This window comes from Toxorhynchites rutilus, chromosome 2, assembly GCF_029784135.1.
Source record: "Toxorhynchites rutilus septentrionalis strain SRP chromosome 2, ASM2978413v1, whole genome shotgun sequence".
Lineage (NCBI taxonomy): Eukaryota > Metazoa > Arthropoda > Insecta > Diptera > Culicidae > Toxorhynchites > Toxorhynchites rutilus.
In genome coordinates, this window is record NC_073745.1 from 296,278,577 (window position 1) to 296,290,086 (window position 11,510).

Consider the following 11,510-nt stretch of genomic DNA (forward strand, 5'->3'; position numbering starts at 1 on the left):
CGCTGAATTAGCCGAGAAAGACCGGCATAGTAGCAACCGTAGCATCGGCCAAGAGCTGGGGATAAGTCATCAAACCGTTATTAACCATTTGAAGAAGCTTGGATTCACAAAGAAGCTCGATGTATGGGTGACACACACGTTGACGCAAAAAACATCTTTGACCGTATCGACGCATGTGAATCGCTGCTGAATCGCAACAAAATCGACCCGTTTCTGAAGCGGATGGTGACTGGCGATGAAAAGTGGGTCACTTACGACAACGTGAATTGCAAACGGTCGTGGTCGAAGCCCGCTGAAGCGGCTCAGACGGTGGCCAAGACCTCATTAACGGCCAGGAAGGTTCTGCTGTGTGTTTGGTGGGATTGCCAAGGAATAATCTATTATGAGCTGCTTCCCTATGACCAAACGCTCAATTCGGACCTGTACTGCCAACAACTGGACCGCATGAAGGTAGCACTCATGAAGAAGAGGCCATCTTTGATAAACAGAGGCCGCATTGTCTTCCATCAGGACAACGCCAGGCCACACACTTTTTGGTGACGCGCCAGAAGCTCCGGGAGCTCGGATGGGAGGTTCTTTTGCATCCGCCGTATAGTCCGGACCTTGCACCAAGTGACTACAACCTGTTTTTGTCCATGGCGAACGAGCTAGGTAATCAGAAGTGAAAATGAAAAAAAAATTTGAAAATTAAAAAAAAAAAATACCGCAGGACTTTTTTGACAGGCTAATATATAGATTTAAAACTTTTCTTGATAAATCATTGATTAGGTGAACAAACATTGGCCCCAATAAATCCATAATAACAAAACGTCTGAGTGATGAAACCATATGCTCGAGGAAAAATATCAATGAAACCAAAAGATATATGAAACTTATTCCTTATTGTTATGTTTTTTAAATATTTTGGCACTGAGAAAAGAGTATCGATTGAACAATTTTAAAACTGTTTGTTGTTTTTCTCAAAACAAAAACATGTCTTCTCATCTGACATCACTGATCATATCGAGAAAAACCAAATAAAACATTTCAATGAAACTCGTGTACTGGAATGGGGTATTTTGCTCGTCTCGACAGTGACTGAAGCCGAGACGAATTGCTCGTCTCGTTTTATGGAATAGGGCCCATAACATATCGAGATCATCGTTGCAAAGCTTTTTTCATAGTAGTTTCTCATATATTTCTTAAAAACGCTCGTGCGCTATCAAAGTGATTTGCTTTGCGTGTTCAATCTTATAACTCGAATTATCTACTGTCAATTTGTGTATTGTCTTCTGCTGATGTTATACTATCACATATTTCAGAGTTGTTGTTTCCAGTTGATATCTGTATGAATTCACTTAATTCTTTATCTTTCTCAAATTCAATCCATTCTAATTGACCATTCTCTAGAATGATAACATGTGACATTGTGACACATTCTTTCTTCTTCGAGTTGACATACAACCAAGGCACCTAGAGGTATATGATAAGGTGAGCCAACTTGCTAAAATCACTCTTCAGCCATCTTGGAAGTCGACTGTGTTTTGTTTGTAAACAAAACACAATATGCTAGTGCCGAAGCTCGCTCGTGATCAGTCTGTCTCTTTCACGCTACAAGCAAATAATTCCCCTTCTACTTTCTTCCGTACTGTTTTCATATACCGCTCCCCTAACCAACTTAGTGACGAAGCGGTACCTTAGGATATACTTCTAGGCGCCTTGCATACAACTATTCGAGTCTCAGAAGAATTAATCATAAACAAGTTTGACATGGAAGTAAAATAATGGTGCCAAGACTCGAATAGTAAAAAAATAATACATTTTTTAACGTTTTTTAGTGCCTTGTTCAGTGCTTCTCGATTTAACATAATTGACGAATCCAATTTTTCTCGGTAGATTAGTTTTATATTTCGAATTATTCCCGGGTCCATTAGTTGAGTAATGTGCGATTCACATAGCACGTTACGGAGAAGAACGTCTACGTTCCGTCATCGTCTCCACCAATTCACACATGCAGTCAATGCTTCCACCAGCACCGTCACGTCAAATGCCAAACGAATGATTTATTTAATTTTATTCATGGTGTCGCCACCTACAACAATTTTAAATTGCAATGCCCTCTTTCAAATCAGCATGCCTAGAATCAGTTCTAAATTTTGAAAAATTCAATGTGAATCATTGAATTCAATTATTCAAACGCTTAAACCCCGTAGTCCGACCCTTATGCAATAACAATAATAAATAGAATAATTCTTTCAACTAATCGCGAATGATTTTCACTCCGAAATTTGGAGCTAAGAGATATGTTGGCATAAAAAGTACAGTTAGTTACTTATAAAGCGATATGCTGAGGCACAGTGTCGCATTGGAGTCGGTTTTGACCAGTAATTGGACATTTGCGACTGGTGGCGACTTTCAATGTGGGGCCATAATTTGGGCCCCGAACTCAATGTTTACAAAAATGTCCAACTAGAGGTAAAAATGTCTAATTAAACGTGTTGCATCACAGATCTGTTCAATTAGCCTTATGTCGATGTAGATGTAAATTACTGTATAACCAAATCAAAACAAAAGCCGAGACACAAAGCCCAGACAAAAACCAAACGAGCCGTCCGTCTCCGTCAATTATTCTTTTCTACAAACCCTGCCGGTCGTTTTCGTTGAACGTATGCTGACGGGTCGTTACGTTGCTGGTGTATGTGAATGTTTTCATGAGAATTGCATGGTAGAATCATTGACGTATCGTGACGTGACGGGACGTGAACGTGACGTGTATGTTGTATGTGAATCGCACTTAATGTGCGATTCATATAGCATGTTACGGAGAAGAACGTCTACGTTCCGTCAACGTCTCCACCAATTCACACATGCAGTCAATGCTTCCACCAGCACCGTCCCGTCAAATGCCAAACGAATGATTTATTTAATTTTATTCATGGTGTCGCCACCTACAACAATTTTAAATTGCAATGTCCTCTTTCAAATCAGCATGCCTAGAATCAGTTCTAAATTTTGAAAAATTCAATGAGAATCATTGAATTCAATTATTTAAATGCTTAAACCCCGTAGTCCGACCCTCATGCAACAATAATAATAAATAGAATAATTCTTTCAACTAGTCGCGAATGATTTTCACTCCGAAATTTGGAGCTAAGAGATATGTTGGCATGAAAAGTACAGTAAGTTGCTTATAAAGCGATATGCTGAGGCACCGCTCAGTGTCGCATTGGAGTCGGTTTTGACCAGTAATTGGACATTTGCGACTGGTGGCGAATTTCAATGTGGGGCCATAATTTGGGTCTCGAACTCAATGTTTACAAAAATGTCCAACTAGAGGTAAAAATATCTAATTAAACGTGTTGCATCACAGATCTGTTCAATTAGCCTAATGTCGATGTAGATGTAAATTACTGTACAACCAAATCAAAACAAAAGCCGAGACACAAAGCCCAGACAAAAACCAAACGAGCCGTCCGTCTCCGTCAATTAAAGTCTTGTCCAGTTAGAATCCGTACGGAAGAAATCATTTATATCTCGGAGATAGAATGACATACAAAAAAGAGTGATCAACCAAAAGAAAGATATATTCTTGCACTTTTACAAAAAAATGTCCTTAAAATTATTTTTCTTCATTTCTGATGAAACTTCTCACTTTTCTGGTGATTCCTCCCATCAAACGTTGCACAGCGGCAGTGTCGACCTCTGTGGCCAGTTTTTTCCAGAATCTGGTCATCCCTGCAGCGTCCCGAGCCATTTTTCCGGTCTTCTTTAGCTTCCGCTTCATAATCGCCCAATATTATTCAATTGGGCGGAATTGGGGGCAGTTTGGTGGGTTGAACTCCTTCTCGATAAAATCCACCCCGTTGTCGCGGTACCACTGGAGAACCTCCCGGCTATAGTGGCAACTCGCTAAGTCAGGCCAAAACTTAACGGGACCATTGTGTGCCTTTATGAAAGGCAACACACGCTCCTTCAGGCACTCTTCCTTGTACAATTTCGAATCCATGGTCTTTGTAGTGATGAAAACCGGCGTCTTCGCACCACAGGTGCATATACCCTGCCAGATCATCATCTTCTTGGCAAATTTGTCCATGAACATGAACTTGAATTTGGCGGGGACATCGCCTCGTGCCGTGGAAAGATAAAATTTTTGTCCCGGAAGTTGGCCGAAGTCCATTTTTACATAAGTTTCGTCATCCTGGAGCAGGCATCCATGGTACTTCGTTAGTACCTGATAATACAACTTACGAGCGCGAGTTTTCGTCATTAGACTCTGCTTCATCGTCCTATTTGGTTGCTTGATTGCTTTGTAGGAATGAAGTCCAGCTCGGTGAATGATTCGTCGAACGGTACTACGAGCGGCACCGTATTTCTGAGCGATATCATGTTCGGACAGTCCAGGGTTTGCTCTGACGGTTCTCAACACCTTCCAATTCAGCTGACGATCGTAGGTTCCGCTTCGATGCTTCTTTTGAACCGCCCGGTCCACGCTGTTCCGCTCGCGGAATCGTCTGAGCACATCACATACGGTAGTTTTAGCGATATCCAACTGTTTCGCGATCTTCGCACCCGACCACGTTGGATTGTCAACGTGGGTGTGCAAGATTAATTTTCTTCTTCTGTCTTCCATGTGGAATAACTCCGGACTTACGGCACGAAAAAATTTGAAACTTTTACCACCAGAAGAGGAAACATTTGTAAACAAACCGCTGTAAAAACTTTCTTGCAGCGGCCACTGACTGTGCCGCTGTAAAATGTGCAACGCGTACGGATTCTAACTGGACAAGACTTTGGTGTCTATTCTGTATTTCAATCGATTCGAAATATTTCGAACGACTTGGTAAATTCCATTCCCTGTTTCGTTCGAGGTGTTTTCAAATTCGAATACCTTTCGTTCGGACTGTTTTGTTTTCGAACATCTTTCATTCGAATCAAACCAAACGTCAAACCCACTTTGTTTATGAAGGAGTGAATAATTTCCGCAGCGGATGAGCGGTGAACTGCAAAAATGTAAGCTAATTTTTAATCATTTTTTTCTTTAAATTAATTTTAACGTTCAACAGGGAAAAAAACAAAAACAAAACAACCACTAAAAATCAGTTCGAGCGGATTGTGCTGCTTCTGGAGCAAGAGCCGGACATAGCAAAGGGTTTCTCCCGAGGAAATTCCGGACCCTTCTGGGATGATCTGGCGGCAGAAGTCAATAGTTTGGGACCGCCTATTCGCGATGGAAGTGGATGGAAAAAGGTATATACTAAAACGAATCCGAAACATATGTTTATAGTCTTATTTTTGCCCTGGTTTTCTGTGTAGGTTTGGGCGGACTATAAGTCCGGATTAAAGCGAAAACTCGCTCACAACAAACGGGAGCAGAGGGCGACAGGTGGAGGACCCAATAAAATTATCAATTTGTCCGAGCTGGAGGAGCAGGCAGTTCTACTAACTGGGTTACTTGCGACCGTGGAAGGAATCCCGGGTACCTCATCTCATGGAACACAGTTGGGTTCGCCTTCGGGTGAACCTCAAGCTGCAGACCAGGAAAATTTTATATATTATGGTACTTCCGACGAGTGTGACGGTATCAATAATACCATTCACTTCCAGCCCTCTCAGCCGAAAAAATCCAGACCTTCTACCACGAGGCTATTAGAACTGCAAGTCGAGCAACAAAACAAATTTCACACCAATGTGAAATCCCTGTTAAAAAACACAAACAAGAATTTGAGTGATCTGGTTCATTATCAGCGCCAATCAGCTCGAGCGATTCTTTCCGTGGATGCCACACTCAAAGAACATCTGAGTGAACAAAAACGACATAACCACGAGATGGAGAAGATCGCGCTGGAGAAATCAATAGCGACAAATCCTTGAAACGCAGATTGCGTATATTTCAGAACATTAGAATAATGTTTCAAAATATCAGTGATCTGATTTTTTATCTTTATATTGTAACTCAAGTATAAAAAAATGAAAAAAGTTCTAATCGTATTTTTATATCTTTCCATGGAAGAAAAATCTTACTTAATTTTTTCTTTGAAGTTTGTTTGGAATAGCATCAAAATTATATAAACTTTTTTAAAATTCACGAATTTCGCCTATAGTTTATGGAACTTCCTTAACCCCTTCACGTACAACATTGAACTTCACTCGTTGTTTCTCGATGTGAAATAATTACATAGCTTCAGGCATATGATGAGGATACCGACAACTGAAGATTATCAAATTTCCGTTATTTAAAAAAAAAAAATTGAATGAGCTAAAAATATAAAATATAATTTGAATATTATAATTAAAATAAAAACGAACGAGTTAGTACGTAGTAATAACTCCTTCGTTTTTATTTTAAACACAACATGTATTTGCTCATCATAGGGCACCTATGTTAGATACCCACACTCAGCAGAGTAGCGGAACGACTCGAAGTGCTCGTTTTGGACCGTGCTGTTGGAAATTAAATCGTACAGCAAGGGGTTGAAACAACGCAAAAAGTATTAATAATGGTTATTTGAATACTTGGCCTGCTTACGAGAAATCGATAATGACATGTTCTCAAAGTGTTGGCAGGAATAAGAGTAAATAATTCTGCCGAAACCATAGTTAAGTAAGGAAGACACTTCCTTTTCCGGTGGTTGTTATTTATTTGAGCATTTGCAAACAAGTTAGATGAAATTTAACAGTCATAAATATTAATTTAAACAAAAGTTTATTATGTAAACAGCTGCATAACATATTATAACTACTGAGAACGACCAAATTCTAAGCATATATTGTGAAGTGCACAGCATACATTTATAATTTGAGCGCATTTAGTAGGATTGTAGTGAAGTTGTCTCGCGCCAAGGATGCATCTAAACCGATTTTTTAGTAAACCGATTGTCCGCTCGACGATAGCACGACCCAAGGCATGCCTGCGATTAAAATCGCTCTCCAAACTCCCTTCCTCCACTGCTCTGAATGGCGTTACTAACCAAGGTTCCGATGGATAATCAGCATCACCTGAAAATATTTTATCACACAGTACATACAAGTATACTAAAATATTGTAGTTGAACATTACCTAGAATCTTAGTATTAACTTCACCATTTTGGTGAAGCTGCTCAAAGTGAGTTCTTGCAGGGCTTACACGCCATATATGAGAGTCATGATTAGATCCCTGGAAGGTAGGATCAACGAAACGAATCCTTTGCTGATCGTCACAAACCTATGTTGATAAAAAAGAGTATTTGTTCATTGATTTGTTAATTCAAATACTAATAATACTTACAATCAGAACGTTGAGACTATAAAATCCCTTCCGATTAAAAAACAAATTTCGATTCAGCTTAGGTGGAATAATTTTTACGTGGGTTCCATCCAAACACATAATAACACCCGGAATTGATGTTTTCTGATAGAAGTGTAGTTTAGCACGCCGCTGTTCATCTTCCATCATATTTAGGGAAATCCATTTCTTACACAGTGTCCGCTCCAGAATGTTAAGCATTTCAGTCAGCACCTTGGAAAATGTGGGCTGTGCTATGGCAATGTGATAATCTTGCCCTGCTCCATGTTGATAATTTCCTTCAGCAAAGAATCGCAAACATGCTGCGAGTTTCACCTCCGTGGATAGACCACCTTTCCTTGTGGTAAGGCAGTTCTCAATTTCCTCTAAAACGTACCGAAAAGCTTCCTTACTTAGACGAAAACTTTTGATGAATCTGAATAAGGGCAAAATTAATCAATAAGAGAAACAAACATGGGATTTTTGAGACGGATACTTACGCTTCATCAGAAAGTTTCATGAAGTCGGTTGATTTTCGGTGGTTTCGCCGATGGTAGCAAGGCATTCCAATTTCTTCTTGCTCCGCCAAAATCGGTAACAAAACGGAATCCATTGAACGAGAAAATTTTCTCACAAATTTCTCTTAGGATCAAAAATTAACTGAAATTCAACTCGCACTCGCCGCTATTTAATACGGTGTTTCTTTTTGTTTATCGGTTTTTGACAGATCGATGCATATTCGAAATTTTCTAACACTTTCGTTCGAAACGAGCAAAACGATTGGAATAGGGAATGGTAAATTCGAAAACGATCGAAATATCACTTTCGAACGAAATAGAAATCCGTCGGAATACAGAATAGGCACCTTTATTCTTTTCTACAAACCCTGCCGGTCGTTTTCGTTGAACGTATGCTGACGGGTCGTTACGTTGCTGGTGTATGTGAATGTTTTCATGAGAATTGCATGGTAGAATCATTGACGTATCGTGACGTGACGGGACGTGAACGTGACGTGTATGTTGTATGTGAATCGCACTTAATAGATACTGCATTCGGAATTTGTAGAAAAAGCTCATTTTAACCTAATATTAGAGAAAATTTAATCCCCTCAATGGTGCGCGGCGCAATTATCCATTATATTAATAAAACGGTTTTAGGTTGTAGTTTCTTTTTCTTCCAAACTGACAAGCTTCCGAAACAAACTGAACCATTCACAAATTAACTGTCGGTTCACCCAGCCACAGCAGAACCTCGGTAGTACACTGGAGATGATAAATCTTTGAAACATCGAAGATAATTCGATCTTCCAATTATTATCAATTGCAGTTTAAGAGTATCAGTAAAATAGGAACACAATATGAAAGTTATTCGGTTTTGTCAATAATGATTTCTGCAACACTTTTTTTTTTTCTCCGAATGAGTGATGTAATGTTTTAATGTTTTGGAGAGTAAACTAGATTCGTTGCGATTATAGAGATTATATACCTGGTTGCAACTATCCATTACCCGATAATTGGTTGAAAACTTTCCGCCACAAACAATGTTTGAAGCTCACGAATGCCGGAACCCTTTTTAAAATTAAGGCACTACCATACTAGAACGACGCAAGTGCTCCAAAATTACGTACAAATTATTTAGTTTTTTTTTTTGCAAGTGAATCATTTTTTTGTTTCTTTAAAATGTTATCTTGGATGTCCAAGTTTCTGGTGTTCTGGTCACGTAAGACTTGATATGAAAGTGGTCACTTTCTGTAACATTCAAGAATATTGTCAAGAAACTAGTTAAAGCTTACATTTATTTAAACATACCACCGATTCGATTCACGTCCAGGAGGATTTTTTATCTCGACTATTTGTCGTTCCAAAGGAATAAAAACAAACTTCAATTCGCGAAAGTTGTCACAAAAATGTTTCACCGGCTATATTCAAATGGAACTTCAACAATTGGATCAATCTTGGGAAACGTCACAGGTGGTACATCTCATTCCAAACAATCAAAGAGAAAGTTGATTAGAATCATCCATAGTTGTTGATTCTGAGCTTAGGAAATTAGTACGAGAGGCTTTCATAAAAAATACGCAATATTCGCTACAAATCCCACAAATTGAGAAAACTTTTCGTTAGCTATGTGAATACGGCTGATCACTGGAGGCGGTTTGAATACTTAAAAATCATTTTATCTGCTTTAGTCCTCATTTTTTGTTCAATAACTCAACGACTAATTGAAATTTGCATATTATTTCTTTTGTTTCTAAAAACGTGATATAAACGAAACATTTTCAGTGATAAAATCGAAAGTGATATAACCGAGACGTGATAAAAACACCCAGTGATATAATCGAGACGTCACTGTATAAGGACGTATACTTCAGTGGCAAAATAATCCCCCTTATTCTACGCGGCGAGTGACGTGAGATAGCAAAGTTCCTCGCTTCATTGTGGAAGCTACATTACTTTTGAACTTCTTTTTGATACCCGAGTCGATATGAGAACACGTCATTAATAATTATTCAGTCGATAATTATTCACCGTCAAATGAACTTCACGGTATACTGAAGTGAAATAACATACTTTGATACTGTAGTCCTGAAGCGTACTCAACTATTTTCCTACAATTTTCCAAAGATTTTTTTGTCTCGATTTAATTTTAGGAATTTACAATTGAGAAGCGTAGCGGGTAATTCTGAATCGATCGGATTTCAGAATACGGGTGATTAATAACTTCTTCAAAATCGATCACCCTTGTTAGTTTGTTCGGAAGATTGGGTATTACAACATCGTTTTATGAAGAAAAGTGAGAATTGTCACAACTATGCGTAGAACTGATCACTGGTTTATGCAGTGATCTATGTGTTAGAATTCTGGAATAATTTCTGATTAGGTACCACAATAGTAATCCATTCCGAGCACATTCAATATTCTTCAATTTTTTTGGCATTTTACTTCTTACATCAGGCGTGTCAAAACCAAATTTTGGTATCAAGATCAAAATGAGGTATCCTTGATTATTTCCTCCGGCTCAAAAACCGATTTTTTGGAAAATTGGAAAAATAACATTTAGTTCGAGTAAGAAAGATCGATTCAACGTAATTGCATCTTGAATCTATCGAACGATAAATATCAAAAAACAAAAATTGGTCATGGGATAGGGAGAGTGAGGATGGAATAATATTCATACATTGTGAATACATAAAATCGATAAAACTTATACACAAATGTAAAGAAAACTGGATAATATTATTAAAAAACTGGAAGATTCTAGAATTTAACTGTTTGACTGGATCGAGAAAAGAAACGTTAGACCAGAGACCTGAGACAATACTAGACAATAGAGGGGTCGATTCCGGGTCAGTTTTCGGACCAGCTGCTGATTGGTAAATTCTAAAGGGTTACCAATAATATTATTAACTCGAGAATAGCAACATTGGATTAGGAACGGTTACTTAATCTTCCTACCGTGGACGTCACCTTCTCCGTCATCTATGACAATATTTAGGGGAAAAGAGGGGAATTTGGACCACCTAAGCAAATCGCCTAATATTTCCAAACCAATAAGGTCTAAATCAAAAAAATCACATTGTATACTGAGCTACACTTGTTTTCTCTCAATCAAAAATGTTTAATCATTATATCAAGCTTCAAACTATGAAATATATCATAAAATAGAAGAGATGATTTTTGGACATTAAAATTTGATGCGGGGTGATTTAGTCCAGTGTGTGTTTCATCGAAAAAAAAACATGCTTATGTTTATGTGATGTATTTTAGGATAATGTTACAATCAGTAACAGTGTTTTGGGGTCGATACCAGGTGTCTTGGCCAGATTCCAGAACAAAAAATTGGATTGACACCATCTCGAATTCTGCATGAATCTTTTCACTGTTGTTCGAGTATTTTCAAACACTTTCGTTGTTGGTCAAAGAAAATCCGTTCTTGAGTTGCTCTTTCAAGTTCCTGCTTCTTCCAACGTTGTCTGCCCATTCTATTTTTGTAATTCCGTGACATCTGGAATCAATTAGATCAAAGAAAAGCCTCAAACCTGTAGGACCAATTCACCCCACAGAAACGTGTCCATGTCACCCCACACAACATGCAAAAATTAAAATGCAATTAATTTTATTTATTGTTATCAAACTTACAGTTTCGCTGCATCAAATTGTTCCTCTTCTGTAGGCGAACAGAACTTTACTGCACAATACACGAAAAGTTTGTTTAATCAGCAGAAAAAAACCTTAAAACCAAGATCGGAAAACTCACATTTTTTGACAA

At 38.4% G+C, this 11,510-nt stretch overlaps 2 protein-coding genes across 2 annotated transcripts; one reads left to right on the top strand and one right to left on the bottom strand.

The window, feature by feature from the left end:
* The first annotated feature begins 4,834 nt into the window (after positions 1-4,834).
* Positions 4,835-6,179, top strand: LOC129770095 (uncharacterized). The gene is made up of 3 exons (XM_055772724.1): positions 4,835-4,989; positions 5,043-5,226; positions 5,293-6,179. Coding segments are annotated over exons 1-3 (744 nt in total). The 5' UTR covers positions 4,835-4,987; the 3' UTR covers positions 5,851-6,179.
* A 321-nt stretch (positions 6,180-6,500) lies between these two features.
* On the bottom strand, positions 6,501-8,766 carry LOC129769956 (putative nuclease HARBI1). The gene is made up of 4 exons (XM_055772497.1): positions 7,742-8,766; positions 7,245-7,677; positions 7,037-7,181; positions 6,501-6,975 (listed from the first exon to the last, which is right to left on the bottom strand). The coding sequence occupies exons 1-4, from the start codon at positions 7,852-7,854 to the stop codon at positions 6,716-6,718; spliced, it is 951 nt and encodes a 316-aa protein (XP_055628472.1). The 5' UTR covers positions 7,855-8,766; the 3' UTR covers positions 6,501-6,715.
* Positions 8,767-11,510: the final 2,744 nt, after the last annotated feature.